Source organism: Canis lupus, chromosome 29 (genome assembly GCF_011100685.1).
Source record: "Canis lupus familiaris isolate Mischka breed German Shepherd chromosome 29, alternate assembly UU_Cfam_GSD_1.0, whole genome shotgun sequence".
NCBI lineage: Eukaryota > Metazoa > Chordata > Mammalia > Carnivora > Canidae > Canis > Canis lupus.
The window spans coordinates 41,594,896-41,615,855 of NC_049250.1; the positions used below are offsets into that span (position 1 = coordinate 41,594,896).

The following is a 20,960-nucleotide window of genomic DNA, read 5'->3' on the forward strand; positions in this document are numbered from 1 at the left end:
TGAATTTTGCTTAAATCTTTAAAAACCTAACAGGTAACTAATGCCTCAAATCTATGGAAGAGATTTCAGAAGACTTTTGAAACTTCCAGACACACTGGCCTGGGAATCTCAGCTCCAAAACTCACAAGTTGGATCCATTTGGGCAAATGATGGAAACTCCTAGAGCCATAATTTCTAGTCTGTTACATACAGACTTTCCTTGGTTTGCATGATGTTTTCCCTGAAATGTTCACTTTGCAAATAACTCTTGCTCTGTAAACCTTTTCTATTCCCACTTAAATGGGGTTCAAAGCCAAGATTTGTTGATCTGATGCCACAGCCCAGTCTAACCACTCTGTCATAGTTTCAGTAGTTTATTTCCTTTTACAAAATATAAAAAATAGCTTAGGAGGGGCCACAGAAGTACCAATCCTCAACACATACACCCATTTGTACCCTCAAATCCCCAAGGAAAATCCAAATGAGAAGTGGGCCACAGAATATCTGAAGGGTGGAGGACACTGTCTGCTCCATGTTGGGGTGCTAAGTCTTTCTGATCCTTTCTGCAAAGGCCAAGGAGGGGTAAATCTTCCTTGCCCTTAAGGCTGAGGACAGGGAAGGGAGACGCTTCTCCAGATGGCCTGGCAGGGAGGCAAGAAAACTGACAGCATGCCTGTCTATCTGTGCAGGGACACATAAGCAAAACCCCTTTGCCTTCTACCACCTGTCGATCTCCATCGTAAGGATACTCTGATCAGTTAGATTTGAGACCAAACCAGCCAACAAAGAAATATAACATTGCATAGAAGCAGCAGGTATTCAGCAGCCTGAGAGAGGAAGATCTATTAGATCACATATGCAAGGAAATAAAACTGCTAGAGGAAGCATGAAAACATTAGTTTTTTTTAATACCCTTAAAGAACACAAGTGCATCTGCAAATAAATAATATTAGTTGGTAATAAAACATAAGATTTCCCAATAAAAAATTCAGAAGATATGTTAAAGGAGAAATGCTCACTGCTGTTAAGATCTGAATTAGTGCTCTGGAAATTCATGGCCATGAATAAGCAAAAACATAAGAAGATGGAAATCATGTCAGAAACGATAAGAGATTTAGGGAATATATTCAGGACATTTAAAAAGCAAGTAACTGGCAAATAATAGGAGTTCCAGAGAGAAGAAAAAGAGTGAGGAAAATTAAATAATAAGGCTAACAAAACAAAACAAGAAACCCACAATTAAACAAGCAAGCAAACAAACAAGGAACCTTTTACTGGAGCAGAAAGACCCGAGTCTGAAAACTGAAAGGACATTGATGAGAAATCCAAGGATGTAGGTATGTTCTGGTAAAACCCCTCATAAGGATAACTGGAAAATCATAAAAGCTCTTAAACCAAAAGAACAAATTGCCTGAGGGGAAAATGCATAGCCTCAAGTGCTTTTATGATATATATATAAAAAGACAAAAATAAAAGAACTTAGAATTCCATTTAAGAAAATAAAGAGATCAATTTTTTATAACAAAAGAAAGGAATAAGAGAATGAATATAAAAGAGAAAGCAAACAAACACAAAAAGAATAAGGAAAAGTAAATGTTCAACTCAATCTAAAGAAGATGAATAACAATAGAGAGAAATCTCCAGAGCCAGATGAGAAGAATTGTCAGGGACCAGGGAAGGAATGAGAAAAGAATGCAGGAGGAATTTTCAGAATCATAAGAGAATGTTCATCTCTCTAGAAGCAAATATGTGGCAACACATTTTAAAGCCTCGAGGATACTCATGACTTCCTGGTGAAATACAAATGATGAATTGACCCAAGAAGAAATAGTAAGCTTAAACAGACCAATTACGGCAAAAGAAATGATGGTAAAAGAGCCACCACCTCAACAGGTACCAAGATTAAATGGGTTCCCGGTGTGGTGCTATCTAATCTCTAAGAACGGATTCTTTCAATGCTGTTCAAACTACTCCAGGCCAGAGAGGAACTAAAGCGAGTTCCCAATTCACTTTATGTCATCAGCCCAACTTTAACACCATCGGCAGATCAAGCAGAAAATGGATGAAAAAATTATAGGGCTACTATCACTTTCGAATAAGATGCACAAAATTCTAAGCAAAATACTACAAATATTATCAATTTCTCGAGGATAGACGCACTCAGATCAAACAAGTGTTATTAAAGGAATGTGGAAGTGGCTCACTGTTAGGAAATCACCCTCGGGGAGCATTGACCCAATTTAGTACATTGACCAACTAGAGGATAAAACCCATAGAATCATCTTAATAAATCTTGGAAAGGCTATGATAAAATACAACTATTTCTAACGAAAACTCATATAAGTAACAACACTTTTTGATCTACTGAAGACTACCCCCAAGCTAACCGCAACTGTCATTCTAAATGATAGAACCCAGAGCCCTGGATTGTTTTCATTAAAATCAGGAGCTGGCGCAGGACACCTTGTTATCACCATTATTGTTTATAGCGCTTCTGTTGTTAAGTAACTGGCGTAGGCATTCAAGAAGATATTAAAAACCACACTTTTTGCTAATGATATCATTGTACACCTGGAAAGCCAAGAGACTCCAGGAGAAAATGTACTAGATTAATTAAAGAATTTTTAAGATGGTAGCACATTAAATAAATATTGAGAGATAAAAGTTTTCCTCTAACCAAATGAAACCAGGGGAAATCCTGCTCCTAATAGTGACAAAGTATATAAAAATAATAGGAATCTATATGAAAAGAAGTTCACAGGATCTATAAGAAACTATAAAACATTACTAACTAATACTTAAAGATCTGAACAAAGTGGAATGAAATATTTTCTGGTTTGAGAGGCCTTAATATCATGAAAAAATGTAAATTGTTCCAAAGCCAAAATATAAGCCTAGTTGAATTTTGACTGGAATTCTAAAATGGTTTGTCTAAAATATGCTAAAATGCACATGGATGAGAAGGCACCCCCAAATCTCCCAGAAAAACATGAAAAAGAAAACAGCTTGTGGTCAAGAAGAATAGGGAGATTGGAGACATCAGAGGACCCTACGCGGTCAAGGTATCCAGTGAACCTGGGGTGACGCGAGAAGAGAGCCACAGATCAGCGGCTGGGAGCAGAGTGGGGACTAGCCGGGCCCGCGTGTCCGAGCACACGGAAGCCGGAGTCACACCGCAGCCGGACGTGGAGCTATAGGGGCAATCACTTGAGAGCGCTTACAGGAAACAAGCGTATTATCATGCAGAAAAGCGAGAAGATGTGCATAGACGGGCCACGGAGGAGCACCCCGAGCACAGCAAGCACAGGAGAAGACGCCCCGGAGCCCGGGGAAACCGCACGTGGCATCGCGCCGCGCTGTCGCTTCAGACTTACCAAGTGGCCAGAGAGAAAACTACCACCGACCGCTGCTGAGGCGTGGAAAAAAGAAAAGACACTCGGCAAACATCACTGGGGGGAGCGTGAGGACTTCTGTTGTTGTTGTAAAGCTGTCAAACAAGGTCTCATAAACTTCAACACAGTTCTGCTCCGGCCGAGCCGTCCTGCCCCCGGGAACCTGGCCCTCCGAAGGCATTTCCCGCAGGCTTGTCTGGGGAACAGCTGGCAGCAGAAAGAACGCTCTGTCGGGGCAACAGCTGGACGCGGGGGAAGCGGGCAGCGAGAGCCCCCAACAAGGCCGGCCAAGTGACCTGGGGGAGTTTCCACGAGTCGAGGACAGTGTTTCGGGGTAGAACTCGCCAGAACGGAACAGAGGACACTCGTGTGTGTCGTGCATGTGCGTGTGGGCGCCAGGGTGGCGGGAGGGGGGCAGGGGATGGGTGGCAGTCGGCAGCTGCACCTTGGGGCACTGGGCTGCTGGGGGGCGCCTGGGCCCGGTGGGGGCCCCAGGAGGCAGCCCTGAGGCCCTGCAGGGAACCTCCGCCCTCTGTCGGTCGGGGCTTTGCTCTCAGCTCCAGGGAGAGCCGACGTGCACATTCGGCGACATTCGGGGACATTCGGAGCCCCGACGCCCCGGCGGACGGCGTTGTTTCCTTCCCAGGAGCATTTTAGTTCTATCTGAATTCAAAGGGATGGTTTTTTGTTTGTTTTCACAATCCAGTTCTCTTCATTTTTATTTCAGAACTTGCCATGTTGGAATTTTAGACTCTTTTTCTAGGCTTTGATTTGGGTTTAAGCTGGTTACGGCGCACATTGTCTGTCCATCTACCTGTTGTTAGGAGAGAATGTTGGGTGATTTTGTTCCTATGTCCTCCTAATGTTATTCGGGTTCTTTCTGTTCGTACTTTCAGCCACAAGATGACATGTTTGTACCAGCGGATCGTACAGACCCCACATAGCCCACCCTGGGTTGGGATTACCAGGCCAGGACCGATGGTCTGAGCGGGGTTGCGGTGCCTGGGGGACCCGGGAAGACCACCTGGAAGGGGCGGGTCGTCGTGGGCCGGACACCCCGAGCTCATGCTGCATGGACAGGCCGGCCACTCCAGGCAGAGGACGCACCTCAAGGCCAAGGTGCTCCCTGAGACAACAGGTGCAGACGTCGAGCCTGCCTGGGTGACATGCGGGCATCACTGCGCGTGGACTCCACCCGTTGACTCACTCACCTCCAGTCACAGTGAGGACATGGAGGCTTGGACTTGGCGGCCCGCTCAGGGGCAAGGCCTCTCAGAACACGGCGACGGGCGGGACTGGCACCCAAAGCCCAGCCGGTGTGTGACCCAGCCGCGTGGCCACCTGCAGAGCACGGACACCGCCTCCCCCCACAGCAGGTGCGAGGGTGCGTCCGTCTCCTCGCCCCTTGGGGAACTCAACAGCCCTCCCACGCACGACCACCTCACCCGTTTCTCATTGCACTACCTGAAAGAGTCTAGAAACGTGTTCACACCTGGACATGTGTGCACTTTGCCTTCTAGATGCTTTAGGATAATGTTCAATGAAATAATTCCCTGCATTAACCTGTAGGTGATGCCAGTATTAATGCTATTTTATGCAGAGAAATATCAGTATGTTCTATTCTTCTTTGAGAGGTTTTAAGATACCCAGCTCTACTGAGCATGGAAAGGTAATTCAAGAATCAAAACATTATTTTTTAATAGATCTTTTCCCTCACAAATCTAAATAATTTTTAAAAGTAATTTTTAGAGTGGTTGGTCTTGATTTAAGAGCGTCCTTTACCTACGTATGCCTTATAAAGCCCTGGAGGGTGAGGATGTCACTGTACTCAGAGTGAAGACAGTCACAGTCAAAGCTGCCTCGTCTTCATCTCTGTCTTTGTCTGGGATCGTTTGTTGACCAGGAACAGAAGCCCTCTTATACCACCTAAGGAAAAATAAAAATTTTACCCTAAGGACACTAAACTATCTCAAGATCCTAAAGGAATAAGTTTGATTTGGGTCTCACAAGAGCCAGAAAAAAGAATAGAAAGAAAAAAGAAAAGTCAGGACCCTCCACTATGCGGGCAACACGTGTCCCCTATGTCTACCTGTGTGTTTACCTGCTTGTCCTTGCCCTTGTACATCCATCGTCGAGGACACACGAGGACCCTCGGCAGTCTGGGGTGACTGGGAGTCATCCAAACGCGCAGCTGGGTTCGACCCCGAGCTCCTCGGCTGAGACGATCGGAAGGGTGCATCTAAGTGGTGGGCACTAATAAATCGCCTCGCCCCCCGCACGACCTGGTCCGCGTAACTGCCGGAGCAGGTGAGGGACTGTGGCACCAAGGGCAGGGCGTCGGGGTGGCAGTCACAGCGGTAGCACCGTCGTCCCTAACGTCGGCCCGGACTGTGTCTCCCCGTCCCACGGGACCTGCACAAAGGCGGTGCCAGCACCTTGAAGATACCTTTGTGGACCCTTCCTATGCTCATGTACCCGAGGATGGCTCGTAGGTCGATGTTTGATGCCCCCAAACGAGGTAGCCTGCAAACAACGGTTTCCTTAAAATCTCCATTTCTGACTTTAGGATGACATTTGACACGGAACCTTAATCACCGACGTGCGACTTGAGGACGAGCGGCTCTTCATCTAACAATTAGCCAACTTCCCCGACAAAGGAGCGATGGAGGTGAATGGAGAGAAAGGTCAAAAGACGGAGGCTAAAACTAGGTGTTAGCTGTTGTTGGGCTGGGCTTGCCTGTAGATTTTGGTCACGGCTCCGCGCACTGGCCCTGAGGAGCGTGGGTAATTGAGAGTTGGCTGGCTGGATTTCCTCGTATTCCCAGGTTCTATCATCTTTCAAGTGAATTTAGTCAGGGCTGATCCGACTAAATAGATTTCTAGCCTGAACCGCTGGTACCATTCCAGGGAATGCCAAGTGAAGGCCAGTCGGAAACACCGAGGCGGCATCTTTGTCCCCCTGCGGTTCCCTCTCTGACAGCTCACCTCGGGCCACAGCACCTGCTAGTCCCGGCGATCATGCGACGTCACTAAGGACCCTGGTGACAAGGTCCAGGGTGTCGGCTTAGGTTAAAAATATGTCTCTAGTACCTGTCGTCTCTGTTTTTCTCGGGTGTTCTGTGCCTTTTAATTCACCGCCCCCCCTTCTTACACGCCTGCTCTCTGATCTCTGTCTCTATATTCTGTTCCTCTTCTCTATCTTCTTCTGAGATTCCTGAGGTAGGTTGTTTATTCTTTCAGCAATCAGTGAGCGGTTGGGCAATGATTGATTTTGCCATTTTACCTGTGGTGCCCCCTAAAGCACAGCCCTCGAACGGAGGACCTGAAAGCACACTGGGGGGAACCCTTGCCTTTAATCGCTTCCTGCTTTCCGTGTGTGAGATATACATGCGCCACACAACTCCATAGAGTTTTATTCAGTCAAAAAAAGTTGCAGTTAGCAAAACACAGCAACAGGCTGCTGTAGACGGAATGTTTGTGCCTCTGGATCCCCCTCCCCAGACTCCCTCCTATACATAGGTTGAAATCCTAATCTCCAAGGTGATGGTGTCGGGTAGTGGGGCCTTTGGAAGGTGGTTAGGCCAGTAGAGTAGAGGCCTCATGGATGGCACTGGGGTTCTTATCAAAGGGGCTCCAGAGGACGCGGTCACCCCCTCCCTCACCCTGTGAGGACACAGCAAAGAGAGCCCTCCAGGAACCAAGAAGCCCGCTCTCACCAAATATGCCAGTGCCTTGATCTGGGACTTCTCAGCTTCCGGAACTGTGAGAAATGAATTTTTCTTGTTCAGAAGCCAGTCTATGATATTTTCCTTAGAGCAACCCAAAGACACAGACCTTCCTCATTTACGACTTTAGAAATGTCCCTAACAGCAGCAGACATCCTTGTCCCTTACCACCCTCCTCTACCCCCCGCCCCCAGCATAGGCAGGTCTTTAGTAACCCCGTCTTGCGTACGTGCTTTTACCATCTGCGTCTTTTATACGTCCAGATTATCCTTCTGGTCACACCTTCTGACTCTCAAATGCATTTGGACACAAGATTTGAATATTTCTTTGTTATCAAATACCTGATATTATGTGACTCTCAAAATGGCACCATCCCCTTATTATCCGTACTCTCAATGTTGCATAAACCTCAAGAGGCTCATATGCACCAAGAGCTTTGGGGGTGCATGTTCCTTGAACAGATGCACGGGCTTATTTCCTTTGATCGCTGTCTGCCCACGCTGAGGCAGGGAGCGGCCACCATGGTCCTCCTTAGGGAGATGCCCCAACAGACAGCAGTAACCTGGAGAGCCAGCAGGTGAGTGCGTTTCCCCCTTTCACTGGGGTTCTGATCTATTTGATGTTTCTAACCGTTGGGGAGAAAGGAGGTGCAGCCTTGCCCCAGGCCTGAAAAGCAGACTAGCTCTCTTGGCGGTAGAGGCAACAGTTGAGGCTCTTTGCATTTCTCTCACACTGTTCATTTTCCTTTGGAAACTCCTTTTCGAAGTCCCTCTCTCCTCCATCTCATGCAATTCTTTAAGCCACAAAGAATCCATCTTAAAAATAAGGCTGTAGTTCATCCTTCCAAAAACCAAGGTAGACCCACGCTGACCCACAGTTGCCAGCCCAGTTTCTGTGGAATTAGGAGCGTCCGATGATACAACTTCCAGTTCTCCTGACTTCCTCTCTCTCTTTCTCCTTTGCCCACTTTTCTGCTTCTCCACATTTCCTCTTGGACTATCAGCACGTTCGACTTGCCCGTGGGGAGCTTGGCGGATGGCACTCAGCATGGAAGAGCTGATGCCTCTGACTTTGAGCTGTAACTTCCCAGTTCTCTAAATTTCTTTCTTTGAGATTTATTGCAGTGAACGGCCACTGAGACACTGTGATTCTCAGAGTAGGCTCTATTTTATTCTAAGTTCAAAAATTACCATGGCCTAGTATCTATCTATCTATATCTATGTTTCTCACAGTTTCACAACTCTCATGCACTATAGACTGAGTTTTAGACCAAAACTTATCTAATAAATATTTATTGTGTGTCTTTATGTACCAGGAATGAGAATACAGTGGTAGAAAAGACAGAAAGGTCCCTGGTCTCCTGGAATGGGCATTTTAGGAGCAGAATAGTTGCACATTTGACTTATTCCGGAAGCCAGAGAGGAAAAGATTCTAACAGGCGGAAGAACGTATTTGCGGTGTTCTGTAGGATGCGTGCCATAGACACCGAATTGAAAAACAGTTTCCATCACAAAATATTTCAGATTAATTACTTCCATTCAGGAAATACATGCTTCTTATTTTCTCCAAACTAGAAATTACTTTCTCTGTCTTTTCTTTGAAGTTCTCCTAAATCTGTTATTATTCAGTGTCTCTATCCAATTTCTCATCAAACTGCCCTATTTGTAGCTTCCAAACTTTAACACCCCTAGGCTGAGATGGAGCCTCTAAGATGATTTAGGGGCTGAGACTGTGTGAGGCAGAAACGGTATTTAAGTCCTTCATGAAATCAAGAGCTTTCCAAGTGCTGCATTTTGGGTCGATAGGGGGTCTTTGGTCACTCTTTATTTTTCTTCTTCTTCTTCTTCTTCTTTTCTTCTTCTTCTTCTTCTTCTTCTTCTTCTTCTTCTTCTTCTTCTTTCTTCTTTCTTCTTCTTCTTCTTCTTCTTCTTCTTCTTCTTCTTCTTCTTCTTCTTCTTCTTCTTCTTCTTCTTTCTTCTTCTTCTTCTTCTTTCTCCTTCTCCTTCTCCTTCTTTTTTATTTTTTTTGAAGGAGGGTGTAGGAGGGCTGAGAAGCCCTCGCACCGCGGGTTCATTACATTCATCCTCTTAAGACACGGTCTGTCTTCACGAAGGCCTGAAGGCGGCTGCGAAGCTCCTGTGTTTCCCCGACTCTCCAAGCGGTGTCCTCCTGCTGGTGTGATGCCCGCAGGCCCGGCTCAGGCCCGGCTCAGGCCCGGCTCAGGGTCTCTGCGGTGACAGCGGCCTCTCCCCCGGGAAGTGAGGGGAAGTGAGCGTGGAGAGACCCCTCGGAGGGAGGCAGGAGGCAGGCGGGGAGGGGAGCGCGGTGGGGCTGGCGGGGAGGGCAGGGGAAGGGAGGGCAGGGGAAGGGAGGGGAGGAAGGGGAGGGCAGGGGAGGACAGTGAAGACTGGGAGGGGAGGGCAGGGGAAGGGAGGGGAGGAGGGGGGAGGAAGGGGAGGGGAGGGGGAGGGTAGGGAGGGGTAGGGAGGGGAGGGCAGTGAGGACTTGAGGACGGGGAGGGAGGGGAGGGAGGGGAGGGAGGGGGAGAGGGCAGGGAGGGTAGGGAGGGCAGGGGAGGGGAGGGCGGTGAGGACGGGGAGGGAAGGGTAGGGAGGGGAGGGAGGGCAGGGGCGGGGAGGGAGGGGGAGGGGAGCCGAGGCCCGCGCACGCGCACGCACCGGCTGGAGCCGCGCCGCGGAGCCCGAGCGCCCGCTGGGGTCGCCCTGCAGGACCCTCTCGGCCCGGCTGGACTCCCACGGCGCCTCCCCTCCCCCGGGCGCCCGGGGAGGGGAGGGGGGAGGAGGGAGGAGGGAGGGGGGAGGGGGGAGGGGGAGGAGGGGGCGGAGCGGGAGGCGGCGGCGCGGGCGGGGCGGGGAGGCGGGAGGCGGGAGGCGGGAGGCGGGAGGCGGGAGGCGGCGCCGGGAGCCCCAGTCCGCGCTGGTCCGCGCGTCGCCCCAGAGCCGCGGAGCCGCCGCTGCGCCCTGCCCGCCCGCCCTGCCCGCCCTGCCCGCCCGGCCCCTCGCTGCGCCCTCCCTCCCGCCCGGCGGGTCCCCGCGCAGCGCCCTCCGGGTCCGCCCGCCCTCCGGGTCCGCCCTCCGGGTCCGCCCGCAGCGGGAGCCGCGCCGGGAGCCGCGGAGGAGCCGGCGAGGAGCGGCGGCCGCGGCCCGCGGGAGCCAACAAGTGAGGAGGCGCCGCGTTCCGGGCGCAGCGGGCGGCGCAGCGGGCGCGGGAGAGGCCGGCGAGCCCCGACCCGGCCCGGCCCGACCCGACCCGACCTCGACCTCGACCCGGCCCGGCCCGGCCCGGCGGCTGAGCGCTGGTTGGCGGCGGCCCGCGTGGCGCTCGCTGCAGGCGCGTCCGGAGCGGCCGGTCCCGGGAACATGCGGCGCGCCTGGGTCCTGCTCGCCCTGGGCCTGGCGGCCTGCGCGGCGGCGGCGGTGAGTGCGGGGCCGGGGCGGGGCGGGGCGGGGCGCGGAGGGCGCGGAGGGCGCGGAGGGGGCGGCGGCGGCCCGGCCCGGCCCCCAGGCGCGCTTGTCCCGGGGCCGCGGCCCGACCCCCGCACCCGCACGCGGCGCCCGGAGCCCGAAGTTTGCAAAACTTCCATTGTCTGAGGCCGCGCGGCGGGGCGGGGGCGAGAGCGCACGGGGGCCTCCAGCCGCCACGCCCGCCCCGGCCCGCGGCACCGGCACCGGCACCCGCACCGGCACCCGCACCCGCACCCGCACCCGGCCTGCCTCCCGGGCGCGGCGGCGGGGGCGCGTCTGGGGCTGCGGGGCCGGGAGGGCGCCCTCGGGGTGCAGGGGGCTGACCCGGGGGTGCAGGCGGTGCAGGGGAGCGGCTGTTCCGACCCCGCCGGTGCGCGCCCCGGGCCGGCCACCTGGGCGGCCCTGCCTCCTGCCTCCTGCCTCCTGCCCCCTGCCCGGGGCCGGGAGGGGAGGGGAGGGGAGGGGAGGGGAGGGGGCCGCGGGTGCAGAGCGCGGGGGAGGGAGGGGAGCTCCCGCGTGCGCCAGGTGCGGCCGCAGGTGGGCCGGAGCGGCGCGCAGGGTGCACCTGAGCTGCGGGTCCCCGCGGCGGCCGGAGGTTGACCCGCCGGCGCCCACCCATCCCCTTAGCAACTCCGGCTCCTCGGACACGAAAGGGGAGAGTCTCACTCTCCGCGCATTTCAGAAAAACATGATTTGCTCATCTTGTTGCAAAACAGGGCAAAGGGGAGCCGCCGGCCCGGCCCCGGGCTCGCGGGGAAGCCGCCTGGGGCGCCGGGGCCAGGGAGGCCCCTTTCTGGGGCTGAATCCTGCGCCGCGTCGGCTGGCAAGTGTCAGGGTTCGGGGCTTCTGCAGAAAGAAAGTCTCGGTTTCTATGCATTTTGGCAGAAACCTGTCGCTGCTCCTAGAGGAGGCTCCTGGGCTCCCCTGGGCTGCCCTGGGCTCCCCGACTCTCCGCCTTGGGGTTCCGAGATTCCTCCCTTCCGACCAGGAGCAGATGCTTCCCAGCGAGCTCCCCGCTCCCTGCGGGAGATGCTCTCTCAGGCAACTGGAGGATCATCCAAAGGCTGATGAGGTATTTTTAAGATGTCACTTTGGAGTCTTTGTGAGGCTGCTGCAAAGCTGGGGTGGCCCCGAGCCCCCCTTTTCAATCGCTCCTAGTCTCCATCCCATGCGGAGCAGCCTCAGCCTGTGTGAAGTTGCAAGACCCGGCTCTGCAGCAGCCAGTATTAGAGCACGTTGTCTCCAAAACCTCTTATTCTAAGGTTGAAAACGACACCGCTTCCCCGCTTCCCCGGGAGTGACAAGAAGCGGTTGTCCCTCCGAGCCGAAAAGTCTGTGTTTCAGAGGAGGAGAGGGAAAAAAAATGTCTGCACTTAGTGGATTTTTGAGTTTTAGACTAAGCACAAGGGAAGGAGGGGGGCGCACAGAGATTCTTGGGAATGAAGGCTCAAAGCTGTCGTTCCGGAGGCTTCCGTTCTGGGTGCTGGAGGCAGCAGGGACTGTTCCTGGCCACACGTTCGTACTTTCCAGCCGTCAGTCCCCATCAGTCGGGGCTGTCGCTGCGGGAACACCGAGCGAGGGAAAGGACTGACCCGGTGTGGCCCGAGTGCTACGCTGCTGTTTCTGTCTTCATATTTTTTTTTTTTTTTTTTTTTTACCGAGACTGTTTACCTTTAGAAGTAATATATTGCAGGCTGCTATAAACACATGATTTGAACCGGAAATATGTTTAAGAAAAGGAAGTGTTCTGAAACTAATGGAATTTTGTACACACGTCTCCCTGTGTGTGAATTAAGAGAAACTGTCAAGTCATTTGGACTCGGACGTTACCTCTCAGCACACTGGGAAAGGCAGGCTTTGGACAGTTGCATTAGAAAGAAAAATAAAACTGGAGCCGTGTAACCTTTTTCAGTTCTTCAAAAAAATATGTTTTGGCTGTGCTGGTAAATGAAACAAATTGGTTTTCCTAGGGAATTTTAGAAAAACAAGGGCTGTTTGTCTTTTCGTTGTTGGCTCTTGGCAGTAGGTAGACATCATTTTAGAAAGAAAGATCTTGTGAGCTCAGGCTTGCAAAAGACGGATGTCCTAAAGGGAGTTAGGGTATGCCCTCCAATTACTGCTTCTGGGGCCTGGCGCACCTGCGTAACACGATTACTCACAGGGCACCTTGAATGATCATTAGTTTGGAAAGGATTTCAGAAGATCGTCTAGCTTTTTCTTTTTTTTTATATTTATTTATTTATTTATTTATTTATTTATTTATTTATTTATTATTTTCATCTAGTTTTTTTCCCTGGGCAGGACTGATTCCCAGCTCTCTGGAAGCCCCCCAGAGGCCTGAGCAGCCAGCCACAGGTGGCCCCGAGTCTGCTCAGGTTGGCAGGGCCCGGAGGCTGACCCAGCCACACACAACCAGACACTCTGTCATTAAGGTTTATGGGGAGTCTGGTCAAGCCACTATGTTATTGGCGTGTCAGCCGGCAGCGATCCAGTTGATGGCGTGAAGAATGTCATCTGAGTTGAGGTTCTCACAACATTGCCAAAAATCAGACTAAAATGATCTCGCCTGTCGTTTCCTTCTTACCACGGAAGGAGACCTGCCATTTGTGCCACCGTCGGTGGCACGTTCCGGTATCTCAGAATCACCCGACTCTTTCACGGACCGGAAGCCCAAATCAGGTTTTAGGAAAGAAAACAGCAAGAGGTCACGAAGGAGAGCCCCTGCTGTTTACCTCTCTAATCGGTTGCACCAGCACCGTCATCTTAATTCTGGGCTTTCGGATTTGACTCTTGCAGACATCCTTGACTCATGCCACTCTGTTGACTTCCATGTCCTGTTGACTGCTCAGTCCCCCTCCGTGTTGCTCGGTCCGCAAATACCGTGCGGCACCTGCTCAGTGCCCGGCTTGGACGCCCCCCTGTGCTCCCGCAGCCCGCATTCTGGTGATCCAGGTAGCTTTCCCCTTCGGTTCCGTCTCTCCTGGGACCCGTGCCTTTGTATCGGCAGCAGCTTTGTAGTTGCGCCTCCCGGTCCAGATGCTCATCTGCTGTTTGATGCACCGTGCTGGTGGTGTTCCCATGGTCCACAGGCCTCCGCGTTCCTTGTTATCACGGCGTGGAGTCTAAATATCTCTGCCAGATTTATAAGATGCTCATAATATCGCCCCTTCCTATTATCCCCCCCCTTGATCACGCTCCATCCTGTCACCTGGCCACGGCCCGCTGGTCTCACTGTCATGATCACTCCTGGGACGTAGCCGCCTCTTTAGTGTTTCTCTTTTAACATTCTGTGGATTCAGACCCAGGCTCCAGATGGCCTTTCATGTTTGAGCCCTTGTTTTTCTCTTTCTGTAAATGGTACAGCAGAGGAATGACGCGAATCATTGGCAGTGTGGAAATCCAGATTTCGGGGCCTCCTCTCAGACCTGCATGGTCAGTAGCCGGAAACAGGGTGATCTGGCTGTTTCTGAAGCATCTCAGGAGATGCCCATCCATCAGTCACATCTGGGAACCACTGGCCTGGGGCACATACTTTACCTCGTCTTCTATGCTATTGTGCGCTAGTTGGTGGGCTCCCAGCAGTATGTGGCCCCTTGGAGGCCACTGTGGAGCGCAGACGGGTTCGGCCTGGCAGGTGGACAAGCTGGGTTCAGATGCTGGTACTTTAGCCGCTTAATGTGGTAGGGCTTGGACAACATGCTAAAACTCCAAGTCACCTGAAAAAATACATGGTGCATGTGTATAGGTTGGACGTGAACGCCTTTGTAGCATGAGTGTCCTGACCCTGTAACGGGGGAGCCTAGGCATGGTGCTTCAGGCACAGAGGGCACTACGTGGTTTCTCTCTTCCTTTCTTGGCCTCTACTTTCTAGTCTAAGACGTTCTTAAGCCCTCCCTCTCCCTCTGATGTTCTTTTTTTTTTTTTTTTTTGTATATATATATTTTTAAATTGGAGTTCAATTCGCCAACATATAGTGTAACACCCAGTGCTCATCCCGTCCAGTGCCCCCTGTTTTCTCCTCCAGCGAGATTGGTGCCCTATAGGGGGAGGGCCCTGACTGCTGCACCTCACCTGTTGCTGACCTGTGTTTAAGCGCAGGTGCCCAGGGCTAGGGCAGTGTGGATCTGTGGGTTCTGCTGAAGCTCAGCTTTGCTCTGACCACTGAAAGCAGCATGGTCTCCGATCCGCTGGATCCCCCACCCTGGGGCTATACCTGGGCTAGTTTGTCAGTGTCGACTCACGAGACCCCAGTTTCATCAACCCTGAAGAATAAACAAGACCTTGGGGTGCCCGGGTGGCTCAGTGGTTGGGCATCTGCCTTTGGCCCGGGGTGTGACCCCGGGGTCCTGGAATCGAGTCCCGCGTTGGGCTCCCTGCATGGAGCCTGCTTCTCCCTCTGCCTGTGTCTCTGCCTCTCTCTCTCTGTCTCTCATGAATAAATAAATAAAATCTTAAAAAAAATAAAAGAACAAACAAGACCTTGAGGTCAAGTCCTGCCGTCGTCGGCGTACGTCCATGCTGCCTCCTACACGCTTCCGCTGAGAGTGCAGCGCCCCGGAAGGAGAGCGGTGTCTGTACTGCAAGCTGCAGCGCCGTTGGGCTTCTAGAAGGAAGTGGCAGGGGTGGGGAGGGGATGTTGGGGGGCAAGGGGCAGACAGAGCCTTTTTATTTTTTAAGGATAGAAATATGTGAAATTTCTCCTTTTAGCAATTTGAGCTTTCTTCCTGCTATTAAAAAATCTCACTGCGTTTTGACAAGTCTGTTTCTGGGGCCGTGTTAGTTTTAGCAACAAGGCTGGAGGGGTGAGTGCCTTTGAATGGGAACGAACACGGCCGAAATAGAGTTGTGAACGTCTGCTTCTCTTGGGGTATCTCAAAGGATCGGGCGGACTGGAGAAAGGGAGAAACCGTGAAGTCTGTGGAGATTTCCCGTTTGTCCTATTAGCAGAAAGAGGCCAACTGGTATGTACTCGACGGTGTGAGAGCCAGCTCGTGCTCTGGGACGCCAGCGTATGGAAAACGGTGTTAAAGACAAGATCCGTCTTCACATTTTTTTTTCCCTCCGCTGTTGAATCTGTTTTGTCAAACACGTCACAAAGATGCAGGAAATGTGCCCTTTACAAAGCATTTGGATGTTTATTTTCTCTTGTGATCATACAGGTAGATAAATACAAGCAGTACTGATATTTACGGAGTTCGTGCAGTTAAGAGAGTTTTTAATCTGTTGATAAGAATGACACATGGAACGAGATATCCAATTATTAAAGGACTTTTTTTTTTTTTCCCAAGCTCTTACCAAGAAAGAGTAAAAGTCAAATACGTAGTAAATATGTACTATATCGTGTGGTATGTTATCAACTATAAAGACAGTAACAATCAAAGGGCAATATTTAGGGCAAAAGTGAGGTTTTTGCATACACGTGTAATTATCTTAATCCCCGTGGGACCTCAGCTTCCCCATCTCTAAAATTAAGGAAGTGAACTAGAAGAATTTTCTGTCTCTAAGAGTTTTTCTAAATGCTTCAGGGTAACACTGGAGAAATGTTAGGATTAACCTAATCGATAAGTAATTACGGAGCGCCTGCCAAGTCCTCGCTGTTTTATTCCCGAAGCCGGGGACCTGGTCCCGTCACCGGAGGGAAGTCCCTTCCGATCGCTGACGTGAGCCGTTGCCTTGGCCCGAGCGCTCCCGGCGTGCGGTGCCGCGGCTCGGCCGTGCCCTGCGTGTTCGCGGCCGGCCGTCTAGCGCTTCCTCCTGGATCTTCTGATCTAAGCCCGTGTAGCTCCAGGACCAGCTGGTGTGATGGAGTTCACTTCCGTTCTACACACAGAACAACACGACTTGGTGTCATTTGGAGGGCTTTTTTTTTTTTTTTTTTTTTTTTTTTTTTAAGATTTTAGTTGTTCATGCGAGACCGAGAGAGAGAGAGGCGGAGGCGGCCCAGGCCAGGGAGAAGCAGGCCCCCTGTGGGGATCCCGACCAGACTCGATCCCGGGACCCCAGGGTCATGCCCTGAGCGCAGGGCAGACGCTCCCCTGCGGAGCCCCCCAGGCACCCCTTGGAGGGTTTTTTACGGCCAAAGTCACTGAGGGGTGTCAGGCCCCTCGCTTGGTTTCTGGCCCGGACATCCACTTGCAGAGTGAGGCCTTACCTGGTACCTTCCCGTGGGCCCGTCTCGGGAGCACTGGAGCCCCATGTAGGTGCCGTGGATGCCGGAAGCAGCGGGGGGGAGCCCACCCAGGTGAGCAGGTGCTATGGGCGGACTGGCTCGGAGCCTGGACCCCGGAGGTAAACCGTTGTGTCGGTTTGCATCCCCTTCACTGTGTAACCTTGGGCAGGTTTCTTGATCGCTCCGGGCTCGGTTTTCTCCTCTGTAGAATGGAATATCCCAAGCAAGGTTTTAGGGTTATGTGAGGCAGGATAGGTACAGGCTTTATGTCATGAGTCAGTTCCTATTACTCTGATTCGTGGTTTTCTGTCTCCTTAAGGGGACGCGGGCTTCCCTGGTCGGGTCCAACCCAGAGAGAGGCCCGGGATGGCAGGACTGAGCCTGGGCCTTCATAGCCGGGGCTCTTTTTCCTGATTTGGGGAAGCCTGGCCCCCTGTTGAGTGGTTGGGGATGTGTTCGTAGTTAGCTTTTCTCTAAATGTGGGTGAGGTGAGAGGAAATGTCATGGGCTGTTTCTGCAAGGCTCCTTACCAGGGCTGCGTGAATCCGTGAATGTTACGATGTGAAAAGCCCATTTTATTTTTTTCCCTGATGATTTTTACCTCTTCAAGTCTATCCAAGGGAAATAGCCATAGCTGGGTAAATGCGTTTATTGAATATTCACTTAATAACAGTCAAAAAAAAAATGGAAATAACCTGAGTGTCCAGTAAGAGAAGATTGGTTAAATAAATGATTCTGAATTAGACATTAAATACCCAAGGCCCCTTAAAAATGGGTTTGAAGAATGTTTACGACTTGGAAATGTAAAGTCCAGTATAAAACTATATAATGAAACTGACGTTATATTATTATTATTATTATCGTTCTTATTTATTTCATCTTTGTTTTTTGTTTTTTGTTTTTTTGTGAGCAAAGTGATAGAAGTTTTTTAAGCAGAGACACAGAGAAAGCTCTCCAAAGTGAGAGGGGTCCCGGCAGGGTTGCGCACTAAGGTTATATTAAATAAACTTATAAATTTTATGGGATAAAATTCCAAAGAACTAAATATGTGCAGACACACAGACACCAGTGAGTGCAAGGAAAACTGAGGAGCCGAATACGATTAGCGGATGGGATCCATGTCAATGCCCTTGTGACATTCACTATGGTTCTGTAAAATGTTACCCATTGGGGAAAATTAGATAAAGGGTAGAAGGGACCTCTTTGTATTGTTTCATACAAGTGCCTGTGAACCATTATGTCCGCCAAAAAGTTCAATGGAACCAACAGCAGCAGACCCAGAGGGGTTCGCGGGTACCGCCTGCCGCCCCCAGGGGACCGGATAATTGTCGTCACGGAGCTTAGAGAACGATGGAGTCCGGTCTTTGTCATTTTATGGGGTTAGCGTTACCCTGTGTCAAAATCACACCGATCTCGAGGCCGGCTTCCCCTGTGATGCCGACGTCGAAGTGTCATGTCATCAAACTGAAAACAGCGGCGTAGTGACAGAGGCCCGATGAGTCCGAGTAGGGCTTCCCCGGGCGCGCTGCGGCCGCAGAAGGGCAGCGCTGCGAGCGGTTGCGGGGAGGGGACAATAGAACCATACGATCTCCTCGACAGATGCAGAAAGCATCTGATAAAAGATGACAAAGAAAAAAAAATAAAAAAAAAAATAAAAGATGACAAAGAACGTCGGGACGAGGGGCTCTTCCTTCCTGGCGAGCGCGAAGGCTTGCTATATTAGGGTCAGCACATCTGTGCCGATGGCTCAGTTCGCTTGACATGTTTAGGGACCGAGAGATCACTGTTTACTGAGTTGTCAGGCAACAGTCCCTAGTTGCCTGGGTGACAGGTGTGTGACCGCGCAGTGAGGAATGGGCCCTAACGTATGTAGAGCCTAATCCACGTGAACGTGCGGGTCCGGCATTGGCAGGATTCAGTTTTGGGCTCCCTCAAAGTAAGATGATGCAGCAGATGATCTTGAGGGTTTTGGACTCGGGCGTATCGGGGTTTGGTTTTCGGTTATTAGCGCCCGAAACCCCTGTGACCCTTGGGAGGTTTCTTGCCATTTCTGAGCTTGACATTGGGGATTATAGTATTTTACCTTTTTGGTTATTTTGAAGGTCGGCTTCAATACTCACAAAAGCTTCCAACAACAACAACCCCCCCCGCCCCCCCTGCCGACCCTTATTAGGTGTCTGAAGCACATTTGCTTCTCTTTCCTTTTAGCTTTAAAGTCTGTGATTCTGGGACATTTTAGACATGCATAAATATGCACGCATACGTTTTTGTTTGTTTCTCATTTGCATTCTCACCCTTGACACCACGGGACGCATATTTTCACAAATTTATGACCAGTCTATTTTTTTTTTTACCAGGCCAGGGTGTGATGCTGAATTACACTTTTTCTTCCTGCCATCCTCTGTTTCCCGAATTACGTTCAGCTAAAACTAAAAAAAAGACTTGTACGCAAGTTGGAAATTCAGTTAAGACTTGAAAATCTAGCACAGGACGTGGGATGATGACTTGTAAAATGTTTAAAGAAGGTCAGCATTGCGGTCTTATGTTGTCGACGCTGATTTCTCTGTTGGGTTTGCTAGTGAATTAAACTCTTAACTTTATTTCTGCCCCACTTCTGGATTCACTTAGGGAAGAGCGGGGAGTATTTTTATTGCATTTTTCAGGTATCCTCCTGCTTTTTGAAAAGTTTGCATTAGGCCGCTGCACTTTTATGGAAGACCTGCCTTAGTACATGTTTTCTTTTAAAGATTTTGTTTATTTATTCATGAGAGACAGAGAGAGAGAGAGAGAGGCAGAGACACAGGCAGAGGGAGAAGCAGGCTCCCTGCAGCGAGCCTGATGTGGAATTCGATTCTAGGACCCGGGGTCACGCCCTGGGCCGAGGGCAGATGCTCACCCGCTGAGCCACCTGGGTGCCCCAGTACCTGTTTTCACTAATCGTAAGAAATCTGAAAGAGAATTTTTGCTTTTATGAAAAAAAAAAAAGACAAGAAGTGAAGACAGCGTCCAGCGCTCGTTTGGCAGTGAGCTCGCGGAGGCCGCCGTGCCCTGAGCGGCGAGAGGACCCCCTCCCCGCCCCCGCCAGGCGCCCTCCCCAGGAACCACACTCAGCATCTCGGCCTCCCGCTGCCTTAGCTTTGAACTGTGTGAGCATCCGTGCTTTATCTTGACCTGTTTTGTGCATCCATTAGCAAAGGGGGTCCTGTGTCATCAGAAAAGCCTAAGAGGGCATTGTTTTGGGTCTGGGAATGCTCAGAAGTTTTTCGGTACAAATTACCGGTAATGGCTTCTTTGCTTTCTGCCATTTCAGTGTATGAAGGGCTTCTTAGGAGCCCTCTACTTCCAGATAGCAGGGGAAGCTGCCTTCGATCTGCTTAGGTTTTGTAATGGTGCCGATCGGTTATTGAATGAGGTCTCGCGTTTGGTAAGTCGGTCAAGACTTGACCCCTGCCACGGCGCGTCCACCGAGGGCAAAGCTCTTTGCTGGGCTTGCAGGTCAGAAAAGGAAATCGTGACACGATACCTGCCTTCAAGCAGTTATCATCAGCCTTCTGATTATTCAGGGTAGTTGAAGATGGGTCGGGCCCATAGGTCACACATGCGTCATGTGTAAAATATGCGTCAGCTTGTTTTTATCTGAGTCTGGTTAGACGTAGCTGGTCATCCCAACTGCCAGAGAATCACGTCTGCTGTTGAGAAGGATAAGAGCCCGGGGATTCCCGGGTGGCTCGGCGGTTGAGCGCCGCCTTCAGCCCAGGGCGTGACCCCGGGGTCCCGGGATCGAGTCCCACGTCGGGCTCCCTGCATGGAGCCTGCTTCTCCCTCTGCCTGTGTCTCTGCCTCTCTCTCTGTCTCTCATGAATAAATAAAAAATAAAATCTTAAAAAAAAAAAAGAAGAAGAAGAACCCCCTGTAGAAGAGAAGTCCCTGCTTTCCCAGAGAAGCAAGAAGGAGACCTTCTCGGAAGCGGCATGGTGTGCTGGAGAAGAAGCAGATTTCTACTGATGACCTGAAGACACGCGATTTTCAGATTTTTTTTTCCCCTCTTTCCCCACCTGGTCTCCAAGGAAAGACTTCTGAGCATTAACATGAGTGAGAGACACAAAGAGTAAGAAACTGCTGAGAACCTGAATGACTTATTGACATTCGTATATGAGGAAGAAAGGAACCAGTCTGGTTCTCCAGTCCTATAAACTTTGGGGTCCGGACG

General features: G+C 51.1%; 1 protein-coding gene and 1 long non-coding RNA gene across 2 annotated transcripts in view; one reads left to right on the plus strand and one right to left on the minus strand.

The window, feature by feature from the left end:
• The first annotated feature begins 5,852 nt into the window (after nucleotides 1-5,852).
• The window catches only part of SDC2 (syndecan 2), a 92,405-nt gene continuing 77,297 nt past the window's right edge, over nucleotides 5,853-20,960 (plus strand). Inside the window, exons 1-2 of the mRNA XM_038579261.1 lie at nucleotides 5,853-5,889; nucleotides 10,208-10,533. Coding sequence (XP_038435189.1) covers nucleotides 5,853-5,889; nucleotides 10,208-10,533 — 363 coding nt within the window. The remainder of the gene's footprint in view (nucleotides 5,890-10,207; nucleotides 10,534-20,960) is intronic.
• Nucleotides 15,784-18,521, minus strand: LOC119866753. The gene is made up of 3 exons (XR_005381279.1): nucleotides 18,141-18,521; nucleotides 16,733-16,952; nucleotides 15,784-16,401 (listed from the first exon to the last, which is right to left on the minus strand). It is a non-coding gene; the product is annotated as an uncharacterized LOC119866753 (long non-coding RNA).